The sequence below is a fragment of the Rattus norvegicus genome, chromosome 16 (genome assembly GCF_021556685.1).
Source record: "Rattus norvegicus strain SHRSP/BbbUtx chromosome 16, alternate assembly SHRSP_T2T, whole genome shotgun sequence".
In the NCBI taxonomy this organism is placed as follows: Eukaryota; Metazoa; Chordata; class Mammalia; order Rodentia; family Muridae; genus Rattus; species Rattus norvegicus.
Window position 1 is genome coordinate 88,299,456 of NC_141549.1, and position 22,898 is coordinate 88,322,353.

The following is a 22,898-nucleotide window of genomic DNA, read 5'->3' on the forward strand; positions in this document are numbered from 1 at the left end:
TAGGTTTACTTATATTAATATTATATTATAGTATATTATATTAAGCACTCGTCAATAGTGGTGCCAGTCTGTCAGCCCACAAGCCTGGCTTATGTTCTTCCCAGGCAATGGACCCATTGCTGAGATGAATAAGTTCATTGAGGACTGACTTCATTTGATGTACTGTGAAGGGCCACATGCACACAGAAGAGCTTGTGCTTTGACAAATGGGGCTTTGCAAACTCCTATCATCAGCAAAACCTCCTTAAACTTGACTGGAACTCATTTTAACTGACATATAGACTGTTATTTTGTCCATGCAAGTTTGGTGTTGCCAAATGAGTCTTAGATAACACAAATGCACACCCTCCCGCCACATACACGGGAGCCAATGCAGGAATTCCTTATTGGAGGAATTGTCCCTTCAGCACAGATACCTTCTTCCCATTTTGTCCTCAGTCTCATGGTGTAAAACATGACATGCACTCGGGAGACTTGCTGACTGCTTTTCAAAATATCTACTTTACTGCGTGCAAGACAAGAAAGCCACCAGTCCTGCACAGCCTGGAGTTGAAGGAGATGTATCAGAAAAACCTGTGGCTAAAATTATAACTTGATGAAATTATCAAGATTACATGATCAGATGACCCAAACGCAAAGGCGATCATTACTTTGCTGCTTTGCAGCCAAATCCACAAGCACGGTTTTTCCAAGCACGTTCCTTAGGACTCACACAGGCGTTGCACCATTCAAACCCATTCACGGCTACACGCAGATCAATGCTGGAAGACTCAGTAGAAGTATTATATAACAAAATGGTGTGTTGAAAATATGACTTTGCATTTCTATTATCAACGAGGAGCCGAGACATTGGAAGCACAAGGGTCAATGATGGTCTGGGGGCACGGTCACTGCGGGGCTCGAAGGCATCAGAACTGCTTGCATAACCAAGAGGACCCCAGTACATGAAAAGGTACTGAGAAAAACATTCTATATGAGCTTCAATCTAATTTAAAATGCCCAGTATTTATGCTGTGTGAGTGGAGGGAAGGAGACGGGGGTCTGAGCTCTAACTGGAGCAGAAGTACGAGTAGGGAACACACAGAGCCTCAAAGAACTTCCTGTGGTGGCCAAGGCTGAGGGACCCAGCCTATACGGTTCACCTGTTTTGCCACAATGATGCACGGCAAGAATCCCACACGAGGCACAAGCTGTTGGTTGGGCACGGAAAGGCACGGTTTATAATTGCAGAGTCCAGTAGTGACAGATATCTTTAGGCCACATGTCCGGCCCACAGGAATTGGATTCTGGCTTCTCAGATTTCTACGGTCTCCTGAGTCTCTTCCTTTGCACATGCTGACAGGTGCAGATTGAGCAACTGTTTTACTTGCAGGGGAAAATACAAAGGATTTTTTTTTCTTTTGATTCCTGCTGATTTTAAATTATAAGGAGGTTCTTAAAGTCACAGGAATAAAACTGAACTGTATTTTCACCTGTGCCAATTCCTCTCCGCTTATAATTCCATATGCTCGCTCTCTCCCTCTGGGTCTCTGCGGCAGCTCCCTTCCTGTGAAATCTACAGTCTGGTGTTCTGCCGCTTAGGCAGGTTGTGAGGGGAAACTCCAGGCACTCACTAAGGCAGACTGTTTGACTGACGGCTCAGTGATTCAAGAGAACATCCTGAGGGGTTAGGGGTGGGTGTGTGGGGGGGGGGTCATAGTTCACCCTAGACAGAGAACTGGAACCTCTCATACATGTGCCAAGCAGTGTTTTGTGTGTTTGTCGTTTCAACTCCTTTGTGAGGAAAAACAGGCATAAGGTGCTTTGTAATAAGACAATAGAAATACAATCTGGCCAAATGTGGAGAGAGAGAGAGAGCAGGAGAGGGAGGAGGAGAGGGAGATGGGGAGCGGGGCAGGGAGGATAAAATACATCAGTATCAGGGTGGGTTATGACTAGAATTCAGAGAAAAGGTGGGTCTTTTAGGGTGTGTTCATAGTATCTCTAGCAGCAACAAGATTAAGTAATAGGCTCACATTCTAATTTAGAGTTTAGAGGCGGGTATTTTAAATCTATCCCAAAGCCTGGAGTGGTGGCCGCCATCTTAGTACTTAGGAATCATCCATCATCTTAGTACTTAGGGGGCTGAGGAGGGAGGGTCGGAAGTTCAAGGCCAGCGTGGTTTAAAAAGGGACCCCCATCTTAAAAAGAAGTAAACAAAAACAATAAATATTCCCGTTTTCTTCTTGGTTGCCTCCCCATCAGCTGATCAATAGTTAAGTTTTTATGTTGCCCGGATCTGCTCATTTCTATAAGCAATTTTTGTTTGCTTTCCTTCGTTCTTTCTTTCCTTCATTCTTTCTTTCATTCTTTTTTAAAGAAACATGAGGAGAGTGGCCTCCTTTGTGACGGATGTTACTTTCCTTACATGGGAACAATCTTTACTGGCTAGCCTTTTCTCTCTTTTCAGCCCATCCGTAATCCTGAAACAATCCTTAACTTGTCAGCTCTGAACCGTAGGTCCTTACCTTGCTTAAGTCTTCATGTTATCTGTAATTGAATAAAGTTTATTAATGTGCTTATTTCGAGAACCCCGACGGCAGCAAAACAAAACATATAAACCGAGAGGAGGCAAGTCGCTAGTTTTAACGGTTAAGGAACTCACTGTGCGCACATGCTTTTTGGGTTTTGGGTCAGCTGAAACCATTTGTGCTACGAACATGCGTCTGACAGACAAAACTGCGAGTTCTTCATCTGTGCAGTGACCTATTTTATGGTGGGTATGAATATTCATTTCCCAAACAGATGATTCTTAGAGTTAAATGTCCAGACTTCCCGATGTAAATTGTACAAACTGTGGAAAGTCCTTGGCTGGATTTAACCAAGGCGTATTTCAGCGTCTTGCACACTTTCGGTGGAGATTTACTCTGACTGAGAATGAAACTGGGTACAGACTTGCCCTCCCGAACGTGCACGCTTCAGCTCTGAAGAAGCCGAGGCCTGGAGCTCTGAAGCTGCTGCAAGCTGCAGGTTGCAGGTTGCTGGGAACACTGTTATTAATTATCAGGGATCCCTTCAGTTAGAGTCTTCAGTAATCACGCCGAGGAAGAGATAATGGTTCTCCAGCAACACGTTTCGTTGTTTTTGTTATTAAGCCACAATCTGGTGGGTACCTAGTTCTGGCTAAGACAGGAGAAAGGAATAGGAAGGATCCATTTTCTGCAAGCCTGCCTGCCTGCCTTCCAGTGGCTGGTTCTCAGCATGCTTATAGCCCCGGTCAAGGTAATTACCCATCTTAGCTTACATAAATTAATTCTATTTCCATTTTACCTCAAACACCTATTAGATTTTTTTTCACCCTGATTTCCTAGGCAGTTGAAGAGTTAAAGATGCTGAAGCTTACATTTTCTGAGTCCCACCATTTACAAAGAAATACAGTACTGTGGTCTCCTTCCTACCGTCTCCCAAAGTCGGTGAGGCACTTAGGACACACTGGATGGGCTGTTGATTGTATTTTATTGAATCCAGCCATCAATCCGAAGGCATGCTTATGGCTGAGTATTCAGGATTTAGGTGGTTCTAGAACTGCTGAGTCATACCTCTGGGAACAGGATCGTGGTGTGAACAACTGTCATCCCCGAGCAAAGACCTCACACTTTGACTTGACGCAGAATGTGCTGCCTATCCGCTTGCCTAAAAAGCAGGGCAACAGAGGACATGGAGCTCATCCATTTCTAGATTAAAATAGAGACAAGCCTAAGACTGGCCAAGGAGACTGGGTCTCTCTGCCTAGAATAGGAAGGACAAGCTTAGCCTGCGTTAGCTGTGCTCTTTGCATTCACCTTCATCGGGGCAAGCATGCTTCCAACTATTCAGTCAGTCAGTCAGTCAGTCAGTCAGTCAGTCAGTCACTCACTCACTCACTCACTCACTTACCCATTCAGGATACTGGCTGAATCTCATACCATGTCTCTATGCAACCTCAAGTGACTCAAGTCAGACCAAGGTCTGTTCTTCTGAGGTTTAGGAGGGGTTGTCAGTGTTTTGTATGGTCATAGGTAAAATTCTTTAAAAGCAGCGTGCATCATTTTTAAAAGTTCTGTCTTAAACATTTTATGCAATAGAATCTGACAATGCACATGATTTTTCTCATCACTTAAGAAAGTGAAAGTCCCGGTTCAATCGTGCTGGGCTTCTCAGAAGTGCTGTGTACAGGCCTGGACGGCACGTCGAAGTCACGGCTGCACAGTCTCGGGAAGCTGTTGGAGTCTGTCGTGGTCTATGATGAATACACTCGTAGGTCTTATGTGTATTTTACTCATTTTTGTTTATGGGAAGACCATATTCTAAAAGTTTTAAGTGTGTGGAACGCGTACTAAAAATGCTTAGCAAGTTCTGTTTAAAACCTATACAAATGATCCCACGGCTGCGTAATTTAATGACTGAATAAATATCCATGAGAAGAAAAAGCAGGCAGTGGGGGGCCGGGCGAGGGAGAGAGGGCACACGTGTGCATCAGAAAATCAGAGCTGGAGAAACATACTTCTTAATTGGAGGTGGTTGTTAATTTGGGTAATAGACAATTCCAGGTACATTTCTGGCTCCCTCCTCATTATCCACTACATTATTCATGTCAGCAATTCATAGGGTTGGAAGCCTGTGTCGATAAACTCATGAATACTGTGAGCCTCGCCGTACATTAAGTCTTTCACTGTGGGGAGCAACACTTGCGCCCCTTGCAGAAGGATGTGGCTGGGCTATCAGAGATGTGCAGAACACAGTCCCATATCCAGAGTTCCTCCCTAGCAGGACAGTTTCCTTCTTCCTCGTCTCTCTTTTTGCTTTTGATCAGTAACAGGGCACCATGTGCCTGGCACGTTTTGTGTTTTCTCCTTTGTTTGCTGTTTGAGATAGAGTCATACCAAGTGGCCCGGGTTGGCCTTGAACTCACTATATAGCTCAGGCCAGTCTGAACTTGTGATTCCAATTCCCCTGCCTCAGCTCTGGGAATACCAAAGACTACAGGCCAACACCATGAGTCCCAGTTTGGAAGAAGTGCTTCCTGCCACTTCCAAACACTTGCTGTAGAGTAACAGGAGCTAACGTTGACTATCACTTGACAGCGCGGTAGATTGTGATGTGTTTTGATATGTGGAATCTGGCTTAGAGTAAAACTGCCAGAAAACAAGTCCTCGTAACTGTTGTCTGTGCTATGAGATCCTGTCCAAACTCTGTGACTTCTCTGAGCTTGTTTTGGTTTGGAATGAAGGTATATGGTGTACATGGGTAACACTTAATAGTAACTGATAACAGTTACTTCACCGGCCTCCACACTCTGCCCTTCTCTTATTCTCTCTACCCCAGTCACTCTTATTTCTGCTCTGGTCCCTTTGCCCAAACCACTCTCTACCACAGAACATCCTCCTCCTCTCTGTGAGCCCACAGGATGCTCACAGGATAAGGCTACAGAGCTCTGACTGTATGCTAGACTCTGTTTCCCTCAGAGCCTGGCTGATAAAATGGAGTAGTGAAATCAGCCAACCCTTCTGGATTCCTCTACCTGCAGCATGGAGGAAGAGGTCACTCTGGTTGGGCTCACCCACTGGGTATGTGAGAGGGAGAGACATCAGCAGCAAAGCCAGTGCCAGGCGAAATTGGAAATTTGTGGGCAGGAGACACACTTGTGAGAGATGAAGCCTTGTGATGTGCTAGAGTGTGGAAGTGGCAAGATGGGTTATCAGTCCTCGGAAAGGAGCAGGCCAGCCTCTGTCTTGGATTCTGTAGAACCTGGGGTAATAAAGAGGGGCAGGACAAAGGCTTTAGGTAGCTCAGTGCATGAGGTAGAGGGAGGGTCATTGTAAGAGTAGAAATAAGTATGTAGACTCCGTTACTGTGAGAACAGTTGAATCCTAAGAGTGGGCAGTTAGGCTGTATGCATGCTTACTTTGGGGGACGAGAAAGAGGCTCCAATAGACACTGTCAACAAGGATGGGCAAGTAAGGGATGAACAGGAAGCTCTAGGTGAAGAGGGCTGGACAGATCAAGACTCAAAGCCAAGATGCTATCATTTCAGGAATTTATTTACCTGCCCTTTGAACCTGGTCAGTGAGGGGTCAATTAAGAAACATGTGACTTCTGTGACTAGATATGACAGCAGAGGAATCAAGCAGCCAGGAAAGGATCAGGCCCCTGGAGGGGCCTGCTAGAGCCAAGTCAGAAGGGAGAAAGAGCGAGGAAAGACAACCAGAGACTAGACAGACAGACAGACTCAGAGCAGAATGACATTCTCTCAATAAGTAGGAGTGGTAAGAAACACAACTTTCTGTAAAAATTACAGAATTTCTCTTGAATGGAGCTAGAGACTGATAAACTCATTCTGAGTCTCTCTGTTCCCCACGCACACAGGTCACCCCGAGACCACACCTTTGCTATGTAAGCCAGTTGGGTGACTAGTTTTATGTCTGCCCTGTGGTCTCATGTTGGTGAACCCAAGATTGTCACACTCAGAGTAGCAGCCTGGCGTAGGGTGACCTCGTAACTTTGAGAACAATTCTGCCCCTGTATGACCCTGGGAGACATCTTGGCATAGAGACTGGATTGGATTGGATTGGGTAGGCTTAGAAATGAGGGATACACCATGGGAAGCTCTGAAAGGCAAGATTATCTCCTTTGGAATAGAGGATCCAAAGATATGACTCATCGAGAGCAGACAAAAGGTTAGTTGCATTTATTTACTTAATGTGTGTGTGTGTGTTTGTGCCTGTGTGTAGCGGGGGGTTTCTGTGTGTGTGTGTGTGTGTGTATGTGTGTGTATGTATGTGTGTGTATGTATGTGTGTGTATGTGTGTGTATGTGTGTGTATGTATGTGTGTATGTATGTGTATATGTGTGTGTATGTGTGTGTATGTATGTGTGTGTATGTGTGTGTATGTGTGTGTATGTATGTGTGTATGTATGTGTATATGTGTGTGTATGTGTGTGTATGTATGTGTGTGTATGTATGTGTGTATGTATGTGTATATGTGTGTGTATGTGTGTGTATGTATGTGTGTGTATGTATGTGTGTGTATGTGTGTGTATGTATATGTGTGTGTATGTATGTGTGTGTGTGTATGTGTGTGTGTGTGGGTGTGCTCACACACACTCCCTCATGTGTATGCCACACCTTCACATGGGAGTCAGAGGACACCTAGCAGAGTTAGCCTTCTTCTTCTACCATGTGGGAATCCTCTAGGGCTCATGGCCTCTTTCACCACAGGTACCAGACTAGGTCTACAGTGCAGGTCATGGGTTCCTTCCTAATGAGCCTTAAGCACAGTTGCTTGGTGATTCCAAGACAGAAGTTCCTTTCTGGGTATCCTGCCATTCTGACCCCACATTAAAAACGCTGAATAAATAAATAAAGCATCACCATGGGCACAGCCCACAGCCCACAGTCCACAGCCCACAGCCCACAGCCCACAGCCCACAGCAGCTCCCTGTGAAAGCAGAGATAGTTATTAGCACCCACCCCTTATCCCCTATCCTTGACGGCATAGTCTCAGGTTGATTCCATTCTTCCTAGAACAATATTCAGATTTTTGCTAGCACGTGCTTTGGTTTTTGTTTGTTCATGTGTTTTGTTTGACTTTTCAAGTCACCTTTCGCAAAATTATGAAATTGCCTTTTCTCCCAGGCAAATCTTTTTTGGTTAATGCTAGAACATTCTAGCAAATGTCCTCGGTGCTGGTGCTGCCTCTTTTCTCTCAAATATGTTTGCACGGGGAAAAGATAAATTCCTTCATTATATAAAACCATTCCTCTGCCTTAATCTCTCACGTTATGATAAAATATTTCTTCTCTGTGTTATGTTCCCTCCACTGATTCTCACCAGAAGCCTGGGAACTGAAATGTATTTCTCAGATGGGAGCTTTCTATGGCGTGTCCAAACATTCAGGCCTGTCGAAAACCGAAGGGCAGGGAAGCTGGCTGCTCGTGTGGCAGCTCACCACGGTGTGGGGAGCTCTCTTCTGCCTGCAGTCTGGTGATGAGAAAAGCCTGCTTCCGGCCACTGCTTAGGCAGAAACAAAACATCTGCAACGGAAATATGACCCAGTGAGAATAAAAATGGGTCCACCTCAGCTGGGTTGTGGCCAGGGGAAGGATGCAAAGGATACCCCCATGTCACAAAATGCTTCACTAAATGTCACCCCATGGTCTGTGGGTGGAGAGGGGACATATATGGTTATAACTTGACACTGAGACTTACAGATCCGAAGGAATATAAAAGCTGCCTGAGGGTATAGCTCAGTTGGTAACATGCTTGCCTAACATGCACAAGGCCCTGGGTTCTATCCCCGGCACAGCACAACTGGGTATGCTGCCATGCTGCAAGTCCAGAGACATGGAGACGAGGGGATCATCCTTGATAATACAGTGATTTCAAGGCCAGCCTGACATTCTGTCTTAAGTTTAAAAAAAAAAAAAAAAAGAGGTTGACAGCCAGTTGAGCAGGACTGGAAACAGATCGTACAGTGGTGACTATGGGATACCTGGGGTGTTTTAGCATGTGTAGGAATAGTTCTTCAAGTAAAACAAACCACTGTAGTCTTTAGAGTCCCAGAAATATGTAATGAGGGCTTTCTTTAGCATGCGGTTTTATCCTTAGCCAGTATATACAAACATGTCCACTTGCTTCTAACACCTAGCAAAGGGACCTAAGCCAGAAATCACAAAGTGGCTCGAATAGGGCACTCAGACACCACCGCTCCACTGACACCATAAATGCTGTACCCGTGTCAGATTTTGTCACACTTGGTTAGGTTGGTCAAAAAGCATCTACCACCAAAGCTTTACCCCAAAGCCCAGTTCAGACATCACTTCTCCTTTTCTTCTTCTGAAACTAATGTTTCTGTCCCTTTGTCTGTGGCACTAGCTGGTCTACCCGGACACCTACCACCCTGGGAACCCACGTCCTACCTGGACTTCCCAGCTGAAAGACAAGGTTTCTCAGCAGTCTCCTTAGTCATTGTTATGTTAGGAGTCACCCAAAACCCCACGCAAACAGGCATAAGGTGACCAGAATGATGGTGGATCATTATTGACTACTAGAAAAGCTACTTGTATCATCTATATTTATTAATGGACCTCATATTCATTTTTTGCCACCTTTAGAGACTTTCTATTCAAAGAATAAAACTTAAATCTTTATGAAACTGACAAGAGATTGTAAGATAACCCCAGAACAAACGATCAGCTTATAATAAATGATGGATGAGGTATGTGAGGCAAGTCGTTTACAGCTGTCTGAAAACCCTGTTGTGGGCCGTATGCTTTTGAAAGCATTTTCTGACCAAGCACAGCATAACCATTTAAGACAAAAGTTGGGAAATCTACATATTTGGGCTTCAAGTTCTGAAAATTCCCATTTACGTACATACATACTAGTCTTGAGAAAGACGTGATCAGTCAATATATTCTAAATGTATGCTGAGAATCGGGGCTGAAAAAAAAATAGTAACCCGCTTGGGAAAAATACGTAAGTTTGTTAATTACTTTTCATTTTCATTCTGTTTTATGTTTTCTTCATGCACATTTATTGCTAAGCCGTCTGCTTTTCAAGGTAGTATGTGATGGATGAAATGTTAACTTAATAGGACTATTTACCCCTGGAAACGAGCAGAATCTCGTTCCTAAAGACCTGGAAAGAAACTGAATTTCACTGATCTATGCTGCTTTGTGCTTTGTTTAAATTCAGACTTAGTTTATTTCACATTGCGGGGCGGGGGTGAATCGTCAATGCCTACTTCTCCCATAATCACACAGAGAAAGATCAGTGAAATCCACACGCCCTTAAAGCTCATCAATGCTTAGCAAAGACAGATTGCACTGGGTCAAAGGTCAACTGCTGGACACTGGTGGAGGGACCATTCTTCTAATCAAACGGAGCAGGTTACGTCTGATCTGTACTGAGTGTTTTCCGTTTTCGGTGAGGTTTTCAGTGCAGTCCCTGTGAGTCACGGATGCAAACACCCATTTCATGTTGCTGTGTGCAGTGAGGAAAGCAAGCTGCAACCAGCCCACGTGCTTTTTGCACCCTTGCAGGAGTCCTTGCAAAGCGCTTCGCGCGCGCCATCTAGTGCCCAATCGAGGTACGAGAGGTGGGAAAACTAGGGAAGCAACTGGATCTCCCTGGCCACTGCACTGAATTACATTATCCTCTGGGGGCGCGGTGGAGGGGGGGTGATTTGTTTTATATATCACTGGATCCTGAAAACCTTCGAATCTGCTGAGGTCCACCGTTTTCCAACAGTGCTTTATATTAAATACCTTTTCCATTCTCCATAGGCAGGTACTCATTAGCAGCATTCTTAACGCGTGGCGCTGTAAACAACACTACCCCAGAGTTGTCTATGACCCATGAAGCATGCTCTCCCAGCCCAGCCGCATCCTTACAAGAGACCTGTGTAGCATTCCCTCCACATCTCTGATTCTTCTCTCTTTGCTTTTCAGATTGTCTACAAAGCCTGGCTCTGCTCCCAGTATTTTGAAGTCACACAGTTTAACTGCAGAAAGACCATTCCTTGCAAGCAATATTGTTTGGAGGTGCAGACGAGGTGTCCGTTCATATTGCCCGACAATGACGAAGTCATTTACGGAGGCCTCTCCAGCTTCATCTGCACAGGTACAGGTTGGGTGGGGCCCTCCTTTGATCTCCATCGATTTGTTGTTTCCTTCGGTTCCCCTAGCCTTGAGACTGCACAAAGGTATTTTTATGTGGCCTCCTGAGATCTGAAAATCCCCTCAAACTGGTTTAAACAAGGGCCGATGTCGCCACCACAGAGCTGTGCTGCAACTGAGGCTCTCTGTGAATGTGTCCTGAGGATAGTTGCAGGGGAAAGGGGGAAATATTAACAACTCCTGTGTATCTTGTGATAAATGTTTTCACTTTATCCAATCAGTATGAAGACAAAAAGAAATGTCAGCCTGGGTCACAAAGGGCACATTGGTGCATAAGGGGCCAGGACAGGTGATTTTTATGTTTTTTGATAACAAATCTCCCTTTTTGGTAAAGAACTGAGACAGGCAGGATGTCAACAGCAGCTCTGGTGTCCAGAAATCCATGAGCGCTATGTAAGTTTAGGCAGATAGAGAATACAGGGTCAAAGCTAAGAACAGACTCACCTGACAGGCCATCAGTGGGGAGAGCACCTTTACAGCACTCTGCTGATGCTCTGGAATTCACAGGGGGAGGGAAGACCCAAATTTTAAAATCAATTTACTCGATTTATAGCATGCTTAACTATTGAATTTTAAACATAAAAATAAGTCTGGGGAAACAAGAAAATTCTCTGTGTATATTGGGCTTTTAAAAGCTCCACTAATAATCTCAGGGTCATGGGTTCGAGCCCCACGTTAGGCGCAAGTGGTTTTGGTAACAATCCAATCTTATATCATTACAGCATAATGTGTCACTATAAAAGCTCCACTAAATGCTGGCTGACCAATTCAGTCAGCCATGTGACTGAATGCATCGGCTGTAAGTCCTGAATTCCAGAGTTCAGTGTCTGGGCCAGAACCCAGTTGTCCATGCTGTCTTCTGACCTCTACATGCATGCTGTGGTACATTCATACACACATACAAAATAAATAAAGATAAATGAATATAATAAAAAGGTAAGGGTCTAGAGAGATAGTTCAGCAGTTAAGAACACTTGTTTATGCAGAGGACCATGGGTTGTTTCCCAGCACACACATGGTGGCTCACAACTATCTATAACTCTGCTCCCGGGGAATCCAATGCCTGCTTCTGACCTCTGCTGTACAAGGTGTGCATGGGTGCACAGAAATACATGCAGACAAAACACCATATACCATAAATAGATAAAATAAGGACAAGTTGAAATGTTCACTGTGACTGTGTATCCAGTGGTTATCGCTCATTGTAACAATGTATCGAGTGGTGTACAGGCCCTCACTGTTCAGTGTAACAAACTATCAAGATATAGTGAGTGCCCTGAGAGCCAGCCCTGAGGAACAGCAGGGCATTACTCCTATCACACAACCTGGCTTTTCACTGGTGAATCATAGGAACTGTCGCCAGCCCAGGACACCATACATGCTGTAAGGATATAGATGAGGGAAAAGTACAGGGTTGGCAAGAGGAGAGAGCAGGGTCAGGGGCAGGGGGAAGGGGCTGGCTGGGATGAAGAAGAGGAGAGAGCTGGGTACAGGGAGAGGGATTGGGATAAAGAAGGAGAGGAGAGTGTGAAAGAAGGGGAAAGAGGAATATGAAGGGTAGAATTAAGAAGGGATAGCAAGAAGAGGAAGAAGAGAGAAGAGAGCAAAAGAAGAAGGGGAAGGAAGGATTCAAGGGGAAAGGAGGTGCTAAGTAAAGAAAGAGAAGGAAACATTCTCAGAAGGATGAATGAAAAAGAAAAAAATATTATTTCACCAGAAATTATGTTGACCTTCCCATAGATGTTTCCATAACTGACTGTAAAAAAATGAAAGCATGCGTCTAAAAGTCTAAACTTCAAGGGAACTGTGCAGCATGCCCCCATGGCATGTGGTTCTTCCAGACTGGTCAGCAGGGCCCCCACCAAGAACCCAGAAGACAAAAGCCCTAAGGAAGATTTGCAGTTCATGACCTTCATCATCGTTTAGCGTCTACCTGTGTTTGCAGAGTTCTTCTCTCTAGATGCTTTCAAGGCTACTGGGACACAAAGGGCTAGCACAAGTGTCTTCTGCACCCAAAGGCTTATGGGCAACTTGGATTTTAGCTGTTATAGGTTTTGTAAAATCTGCGTGTGTGTAGTTATAGTGACATCTCTAAGGAAAGGTGACAGAAAGAGAAATCTGTCACTTGCCCAGAAGACAATGCCAGCTCCATGAGGACTTCAGAGTCACCTGGTGCCTGTCTGTGGATGGCTTTCTGTGGGCTTTGTGACCCTTATGCTACTAAGCTCAGAGCTCTAAAGTTGGATTTTTGTGAACTTACACAGCAGGAAGAGTCATGGCTCTCTTCTGGGGTGGGACAAGGCTTTGGGGAAGACTGTGTCCAGGCTGTCATCCGTACCCGAGGTTGCAGAGTTCAAATTGAGTTGCATAGCAGGAGCTTTGCTGAATTGATTTGCTCACCTTGCTATCTGGCAGTGTGACTGAGAGTTCTAGACACTACCAAAAACAGACTGCATCTCAGGAAAAGCAAGAAACCTAGACCGCTACAGAAGCTCAATGAGCCCAGGCTGGACTTCCTTCTGGAAGAGCAGCCTGCTGGAACTCTTCCCAAGACAGCTCAAATGCTTGCCGAACCCCCATGCTGACAAGGACATAGAGCCACATGCCACCTTGGAGTGAATGTGAGTCAGTCAGATTCCTCTATATGCTGTGAGAGAAAGGTTTTCTAAACTCAGAAGAGAACAAGCTCAACAGAGAGGTGATGCATGACCTCCTTCCTGTGGCCGAAGGTTTGTCATGGCCACCTGGATGGTCCCTCACAGCAGACATACAGGAAGACATATAGCACAGGGCCCAGGACAAGCATTAAACAAGCCTGTCTATAAAATGAATCTACCATCCAAGTTGGTCAGAACTTTTGCTCCTTCATTCCGGTCTTTAGAAACAAAAGTAGTAAATAAGGTTATTTTAACCCATAGATTGAAAACTACAGACATGTATCATTAAGAATTAAAAGAATCTAAGTTCTGCTCACAAGATGGCACTCGGACCTAGCACCGTTATTAGACTAAGAACAGGAGACTGGGCAGGCCACCGATGCTGGAAGAACCCACCACCATCACTCTGACGAATGGACATTGTATTAAATAGAATCCTGGTGGTTAATCATTACACCTGCAGTTAGTGGTGCTCTCAACCCTCACCAGGGAGCTTCTATTTGCAGTTAACACAGAGATCCACAACCAGCCAAGGTGCAGAGAACAGGAGACTGGGGAATGCTCAGCCGTAAACACACACACACACACACACACACACACACGCAGACACACATACACACTCATACACACTCATATACACACACATATACACACACGCAGACACACATACACACTCATACACACACTCACATACTGATACACACAATCACACACACTCATATACACACATACACACACTCACACATACATACACACTCATACACACACATATACACACACAGACACACATACACACTCATACACACACTCACATACTGATACACACATACACACACTCACACACACATACACACTCATACACGCGCACACACATATACACACTCACACACATACACACATACACACTCATACACGCACACACACACACACACACACACACACACACACACACTGCTCGAGAATCACAGCAGAAGAGGAGGCAGAAAGATTATAAAAGCCAGAGTTTGTAGATGACTAAGGAGGAATAGTGTTTTGGGGAGTAACTAGCAGCTTCTGTCACATCGTGTGCAAGAACATGCAAGCTTAAACCAAATAAAGTCAGAGCATGCAGAGAGAGGGTGAGCACAAAGTCCCAGCCCCAGTTGAGGAGCTACAGCTGGTTGATAGCTTCTAGGGGACAGAGAGTTCGATTTCTTTAGTGTGTGTCTCCTGGTTAGACAACCATACTCCAATGGAAGGGCAACAGAAATTGGGCTTGATTGGTTCATTAAATGAAGGACACAGAGCTGGGCAGGCAGGGTCTAGAAGTATGTGAAAGGAGCTATAGGAGTTGATATGATCAGAGTATATTGGCAAGATTCTCAAATAAGTAGAGAGAGGAAGACGGGGGAAGGGAAGGGGAGGGAAAGGGGGAGGGGGAGGGGAAGGGGAGGAGAAGGGGGGAGGGAGGGAAAGAGAGAGAGAGAGAGAGAGAGAGAGAGAGATTGAGAGAGAGAGGAATGCTGATGTAAGTGGTTTTCTCTGGTCTCTACAAGGAAGGCCTCTCTAAACCTCCAAACTGTGAGAACTACTGGTATCCATCGAGCCCTTGACTTTATGTGCCCCTTTCTGGATGATACTGAGGGACCCATTCAGCCCAGGACTGTTACTGAAAGGCAGCAGGATGGTGACCCAGACTGTTGAGGAGCCCTCCAGTTCCCTTAGACATCGGTGGAGGCTTCCGATTTCTTTAACCACAGACATGGTAGAGCTCGGGCCCGTGGCTAGTGAAATGTCAATAGTTTCAAAACGTAAAATTTCTCAAAAGGATGATGAGGTATTTAGAATGAAATCCAACATTTTAGCACATGTCTGCTCCCATGTTTTGTTTTGAGGTGTAGTCTCATACGGCTCTGGCTAGCTTTGCATTCCTTCCATGGTTGAAGGTGGTCTTGAACTCCCATCCTCCTGCCTCCATCTCCTACATACTGGATTACAGGACACTGGGAATCAAATGCAGAGCCTGGAGCACGCTAGGCTACCTGACCTTCATCCTCACCCCTGCTCCATCATTCCTTTGGTGCTTACAAAACTTAGACATGTCCTGAACTTTAGCTCTCAAAAGTAATGCTTTGATCATCTACAGAATGACCTGACCCTGTTTAAGCCAGAGATTTGTGTTTTAAGAGTTAAGAAAACCTGTCCCCGTCCATTGTGGTAAAGCGTCCAATTCAGTGTGTTGCACGCATGCCCCAATCTTCTGACCATGACACGAGGGCTTCTACTTGTGTTTAATTTTGCTTTGGGAGAAAGGTGGACGATGAACTGAGATGCCTCTTAATTCAGCAAAACTGACATGACCGCAGGAGCATTTGAGGAGTAATTAAGAAGTTCTGGGTGTAGGAAGCGCAAGGCCCTGGGTTCGGTCCCCAGCTCTGAAAAAAAGAGCCAAAAAAAAAAGAAGTTCCGGGTGTTATCAGGGCAGACAGTCATTCGGTGCTGGGGCGGTTGAATCTCAGTTATTCACCATTAGTTTTGCTGTGGATCCCATCACACACTGCCCTGTTAGGGTCTGTGGACTCTGTGACCAGAGTCTCACCGGTGACCCAGCCTCTGCTGTAGTAATTACAGTGTTTCCTTCTCTGCTCCGCCCCGCCCCCACCTCCTCACCGGGGTCCAGGGCTTCTAGAGCAATCCTTGATTGCTTACAGGCACTAGAGAGCTGAGATTAAGGAGACAGACGCAGTAGAGTACCACAGCTGTGGGTGCTATGGTAACAAACATGGGAAATTACCCTTTGATTGATGGATAAAATAGGCCTGATGTCATTTGCTGCTCCAAAATCCCAAGAACAAAAGTAGAAGTTGGTCCTTTGGGGGTTACTGACAACGAAGATAAAACATATTTTGAGAATTCCGTGTAAATTCTGCATCCCATTCTTTTAGCTGTGACAAGGATAGGGTTATGTTTCTGCCTCTGGGGAAAACACCGTAGGCTGCTTTTGTTCCGCCCTTGCCTGCTGGGTTAGGTAAAGCGGTGGATGGTGCCGCCTCGCGGCAGGTACGTGCTACTGCAGGGCATCTGAATGGCATATAGGAAAGCCAATAATCACACACATGCACACTCACGCTCACACACTACACACACTCACACACACACACACACACACACACAGATCATGTATACCATTCTCATTAAAGGAGTAATATAGTAGAAAACACGCTTTCTACAGATTTTAGTGTGAGTATCTCAGTCACTTTCTATTTCCACATTTAAAGTGTATGCACGTTTGTTTAAGTATTTTTTTTCCAAACTTAATTCTGGAGAAAAGAATCCAAGTAATTTGTAGAAGACCAAAAACTTAATAATATTATGAACCCTGAAGTCAAAAGACAAATTTGAAGAAGTAAGATATTTCCAGAATAAAATGAAAAAAACAAAACAAAATGAAAAGAAACAAACCAACAACAGGTTGCAAAATAAAGTGTGGAGAACTCGTGGCCACTGCATGGTTGTGCTAGCTCCTTTCCGTAGAACCTGGTGCTTACAGGTGTCTGACAGTTCCAGTTCAGATCCTTCCTACTGATGACTGGTTTTTGTCTTCTGCCTTCAAACATCTGCTTTTGGCAAGGGGTCACATCACGGGGAACAAGATTTAGGATGTCTAAATCCTTCCAGTATCCGTGGGTTTTGGAAATGTGTGTCCACTGTAAGACCCCTTTCTTTTTACAGTTAGTGAATGTCCTTAAGCTCGGAAGAGTTTCCCCTCAGACAGACACACACCCCAGCCCAATCTAATGGCTTCAGGGAGATGACATCACTGCAGTGGAGGCTGGGGATTTCCCCCACTTGTCTGTTGAAGACCAGAGGGCACGGACTGAGGTATATCCTGTGTGGTGACGGAGAGCCCAGGGGAGCTTGGGCGAGCCCAGGGGAGCCTGGGCACACTCACAAGGCTCCAGATTTGTAGGTGGCGGTCTGCTACCCTCCACAAGCTGGCTGCTCCCCACAGCTTGGGGGAGATTCTGACACGCCTCCGGGGAACCTTCTGCTTCGGATCCTACAGCATGGGTGATTTAAATGGAGGAATTAAATCAAAAGGCATAGACTGGGAGAGTAGAAGAACTGGAGCCTGGAACACTGGCAGGAACTGGAGTCAAGCTATTCCCAAGAAGAGCTGAATCACAGGGACCCAGAGGTCACTGCTCCAGGTCAGCGAGGCTATGTTCAGAGCCATGAGGGGACATGCGAGAACAGTGGTCGGTACCTTTGAGGAGGATTTACTGATGACATCATGCCTCAGCCACCCTTTAACCTTGCAAAGAACTGACATTGTCTGTAGCTGGCAGCCATGGGCATCCGTGTGGAGACTCTAGAAGAGCTAGCTTTGTTGGGCTGGTCTGCTGAGTATAGGGTTTTCAGACTAGGAGAGATAGTGTCGTAAGCCAGGTTTAATGGGGCAGAGAGACTTCATTCCCTTAGTGCTTGACTCACTTGTGCTGTAGAAGACTTTGTGAAGAGTTGATTCCCAGCCTGTAGGTGCTGCAGACTGAACTTGCTTGATCACAGCTATCATCACACACAAGTAATAAAGCCAATCATCAGCAGGACAAGTCTGGGTCACCTGGTCCATCTGGTATACCATTTCTTAAACCACGGGATACATCGCCGTATGTGGGACCATGAAAAACCAGCAAAAGTAAAAGGTTTCTGAATACAATCACCCCCAGAACAATCCAAAAGCAATTGTGAAATGAATTCCAGCTATTGCCCTCAGAGCTCACCTGTCTTGTGTTGTAACTCCAAAGAGCATGCAGCAGCACACAGTAGGACTGCACTCTCCACTCTGTACCATCAACCAAACCTGCTGAAAACTGAGGCTCACATGGGAGACTGTAATATGCTATGAATTTCAGTGTTTTTTTTTTTTTGCACGAAGTTTTCTGTTCTTATAGAGGCATGATGGCTTGGTTACAGAAGAGAAAAACTTTAAAGGTTTTCCACCATCATTTCTCAATATACCAATATCAATCATATATATATATGTATATATATATATATGTATGTGTGTGTATGTATATATATATATGTATATATTTGTGTATATATGTGTGTGGATAGATAGATAGATAGATAGATAGATAGATAGATAGATAGATAGGGTGGTTTTGTTTTGTAACACTTGGTTGTAGAAATTGCTATTTGAGGTATCAACTTTAGTTCCAGAAAAAATTACCAGAATAATTATGGCTTCATGGCTTCAGATGAGGGCAAAATTTCCATAGATTTCTGAAATGGGCCTTAAACTGCTCTGTCACTTTGTACTAAAGATTTTTTGCAATGTGACATTTTCAGAATTGTGACTGTAGAATTAAAATCTCGATCAGCTCTGGGAAATATTGGAGACGTTGCACCTTGCAGTATGAAATATTCACCCAATTCAATTCTTTATGCAAAAAATAAATAAGCACATCTACCCCAACAGTGTAAATATTTGCTTTGCAAAAAAAGAAAATGTGTAGAATAAAAGGGATCACACTGGGAAGTGTTTAAGAATCTTTGTCTAGTCTGAGATTGCCTTTCCCAGTCTGTTACTGCAAAAGCAAGAGTAAGTCCAAATGTCACAACTACTGGTCCAGCGTTCATATCGTTAGTGGGATAGAACTGCCAGTGAGCCAACTTGAAACCAGCTCCTGAGAAGTGTCTCTAGTGTTCGGTAAGACAGAGCTTCTCCGTGTGCTCACAGGACTGGAAGCCCATGGTTCTCACCTCTTCACTTCAGGTTGACGGGATTCACAAACACTCCATGGCCCCCCACACCACACATCACATCAAAAAACAGATGCTACAAGTATTGTGCAACATGGACTAGTTTGACACAGAAGTTCTTTATTGATTATTTGGGAATCTTACATCATGAACCCCAATCATACTCACTTCTCAGTCCTCCCAGGACCACTCCCTTCCCCGCCCCAATAAAAAGAGAAGAAAAGAAAAACCAGTCCAGTCTGTTGCCCAAACACTCACCAGAGCATGGTCAAACTCCAAGTGGCCAGCCCTTTAAAGAAGACTGAATCCTTCCCCACCTACACCCCCTGCCAGAAGCTATCAGTGGTGGAGAGCTACACTTCAGCATCCATATCACAACCTTTAAGAGGTCTCTTCAGTTTCCTGTCTAGGCTATTACTTTTGGTGGGGGAGGGCTGGTAGGACTTGTGGCACAGCCTCCCGTGAATCTTCGGTCATCAATACCATGACAAAATTAGCCTCTTCACTCTTTACAGGCAGTGGGTGCATAAGTCATGGCAGTGCTGCTACCCAGGGCCATGTCTGGGTCTGTGGTCCTGCTGCAGATGGGGGCTGCGTTGATGTCTGTGGCCCACGTTACTGCCAAAGGCCATGCAGATGCCTGTAGTCTGTGCTGTCAGGAAGCCATGTTGATGTGTGTGGGCCATGCTGTGGCTAGGAAGCTATGTTGATGGACTTTTTTTTTTCCTCTTAGGTTAAATAAAGACCAAGACTGTCTAGCTCTCTGTTCCTAGAAAGGCATGTGGTCAGATGGCCAGCTCTGTTAGACAGATGGAAAGTGAGATTTTTCAGATCCCACCCTCTGCTTCTCCCACATTTCCTGGCTCTTGCCCCATCCCCTGTCATCCCTCTCTCTCTCTCTCTCTCTCTCTCTCTCTCTCTCTCTCTCTCTCTCTCACACACACACACACACACACACACACACACACACACAGATACATAAATACATAGATGTATTAGTTATATCACTGTCAAAAGTCAGACAAAGCTTTCTATACTTGTCTCTAAATATTGCTGTGAATCTGACTGACCTTAGTCTATGTATTATAACCCCCATATATAATATATATAATATATATTATATATTAATTATATATTATAGCAACTTGTAACTAATGCATTATAAAATTCTAATGTATAATTCATATAGGCACATAATTTAAGTTGTACATCTGACACAGAACTCAGGTAAATGCAAGGTGAAATGTTTATTTTAAAATAAACTTTAATTCTGAGTCTATGAGTTAGAATTTCAACATAATGAACACAGTGTGTGTGAGTCTGCGTATATGTGTGTGCATGGGTGTATGTATATGTGTATGTCTGTGTAATATGCACGCATGTATTGCATGTTTGCCTGTATGTGCATGTGCACACATGTGTGTATGTGTGTATATGCATTGTGCATTCATGTATTGTACCTGTATAGTTTTATGTATATGTAGTGTTCATACATGTATCTTGCATATGTGTGTATGTGTAGTGTGCATACATGTATCTACTTGTATCGAGTGTGTGCGCGCACACGCACGTGTGTGCGTGTGTGTGTGTGTGTGTGTGTGTGTGTGTGTGTGTGTGGTGAATACCTGTATCCCCTGAGCTAAGGAGAATCTTGTAAAATACAGAGATGGTGTGAGTTCTGGTAGGTGAGGCAAAGGCAGGTTACTCACTGACTCAAGAGAAAACTATCTCCACAGACAGTCATACCTAGGGACATTGAATTTAGGGCTTAGGCGTGTGAGTCTTAGGGGCACTGTTCAGAACTCAGACATGTATTTGAAAGGAGGGAATTTGAGCACACCTACACATCATGAAGAAAACAGTGTGAAGAAGACTTGTGTAAAAGATAGCCTCTGGTATGGCGAGACCAACCACCCACTACCTCCAGGAATGACTAACAACACTGTCAGCTGCACTCCAGCCCCATATGAGAGAGCAGTAGCTTCTTCTTCAAGCCAGGAGATGAGGAAACCCAGGGCTTCTGTGTCTATGAAACCTGTTGCCCACTCCCGCTGATTAGTCAAGGAGTAATGGCTTGCAAAATTGAAGCAAAACAGAGACTTTCAACATACCCTTCAAAAATTCACCCAGATTACAGGGCAGGGAGCATCAAGGTGATTATAGGAGCTATGAGACCTGGGCCCTGGGGTGAACGCAGGCAGTGAGACTGATTAAGTGGTATTGTTGGACACAGGGCACAATGTTACAGATCTCATTAGTCTGGATAATAAAGTGATCTCTGAAACTCCATGAGCATTTTTTTTTAATGGAATTTAGCACCACAGTGAATCTGCAGTGTGCTGTGTGTGTGATATCCAGAATCCCACTTGTCAGTCACTAGAGTGGTTTAGCCCTGAGTCTGAGAGACCTTCCCTTCAGTGCAGGAAAAGACAGCAGAAAATACTCTTCAAACAGCCCAGCCCCTCTCTGAGCACGCTGCTGAAGACGGCTGAGAACAAAAACTGCTCTAAGTAAAAGTGCCTTTTTAAAGAGAGAAAGTCAGAAAGAAGAGAAAAGCAGGAGAAAACCTAGTCATGTGTACTCTTGTTTGTTATATTTTACTTTTTCTTGTTCTTGGAGAATTATTTTTTGAGAACTTGATATATGTATGCAATGAAATATGGCCATGTCTGTTGGGGCAGAAATCTCGGCTTGCGTCTGGACAAACCACACCAGGCCAACATGGTTCCATGTGGAGAGGTTTAATGTAAGGACGAGACAAGGGAGAGGGATGGCAGAGAGGGAGAGAGAGGGAGGGAGGGAGGGGGAGAGAGAGAGAGAGAGAGAGAGAGAGAGAGAGAGAGAGAGAAGAAGAAGAAGAAGAAGAAGAAGAAGAAGAAGAAGAAGAAGAAGAAGAAGAAGAAGAAGAAGAGGAGGAGGAGGAGGAGGAGGAGGAGGAAGAGGAAGAGGAAGAGGAAGAGGAAGAAGAGGAGGTAGAAGAAGTAGAAAATGAAGTAGAAGAAAAGGAGAGAAGAGGAGAGGAGAGGAGGGGAGGGAAGGGGAGAGGAGAGGAGAGGAGAGGAAGAGATGAACACGGGGAGAGAAGGGGGAGGAGAATGGGGAAAGGAGGGACAAAGGGGGAAGAAGATAAGAGCAAGAGAGAGAAAGAGAGGGAGGAGGGGGCAAACAGCCCCTTTTATAGTGTCAGGCATATCTGACTGTTGCCAGGTAACTGTGGGGCAGAACTTAGACAGGATGCTAACAATATCCACCCCCTATTTCTCCTTCTAGCCCACCCCCCTAGAGCTTCCCTCTTCTATATCCATATCTTCTCATCCTCCTTCTTAAACATCTCATCCACTAAGACTGACTAGAGCGATAACCGTGCCTGCATGGGTGTAGGCAGCAATGGAAGCCCTCAGCTTTGTCACCTCTAGAAGATGTCTTCTGTTTGGAGATGTGTCCCTCCTGTCATTTTAAAACTGAATTCATAGGTTGAAATTTTTGTAATATCTATTATTTTTACTTCACTTTCCCTAAATCCACTCTACTTCCATGCACGTTTAAGTGTTCTTTTCAGAATTGTATGTATGAGTGTTGTATTTGTATCACTGACATCTCAGCCTCTATTAATCTGCGCCTCCACCCCCTCTTAATTATTATTTTGAGATATGTATATATCTGTGTGTGTGTATGTGTGAGTGTGTGTATGAGTGTGTATGTGTGTGAGTGTGTGTGTATGTGTGTGTTTGTGAGTGTGTATTTGTGAGTGTGTGTATGAGTGTGTATGTATGAGTGTGTATGAGTGTGTGTGAG

At 44.7% G+C, this 22,898-nt stretch overlaps 1 protein-coding gene across 2 annotated transcripts in view; it reads left to right on the plus strand.

Annotated features, from left to right (window-relative positions):
- Positions 1-22,898, plus strand: part of Nalf1 (NALCN channel auxiliary factor 1) — a 522,562-nt gene that overhangs the window by 485,383 nt on the left and 14,281 nt on the right. For both annotated transcript variants that reach the window (NM_001402489.1, NM_001402488.1), the window contains exon 2: positions 10,471-10,642. In NM_001402489.1, coding sequence (NP_001389418.1) covers positions 10,471-10,642 — 172 coding nt within the window. The remainder of the gene's footprint in view (positions 1-10,470; positions 10,643-22,898) is intronic.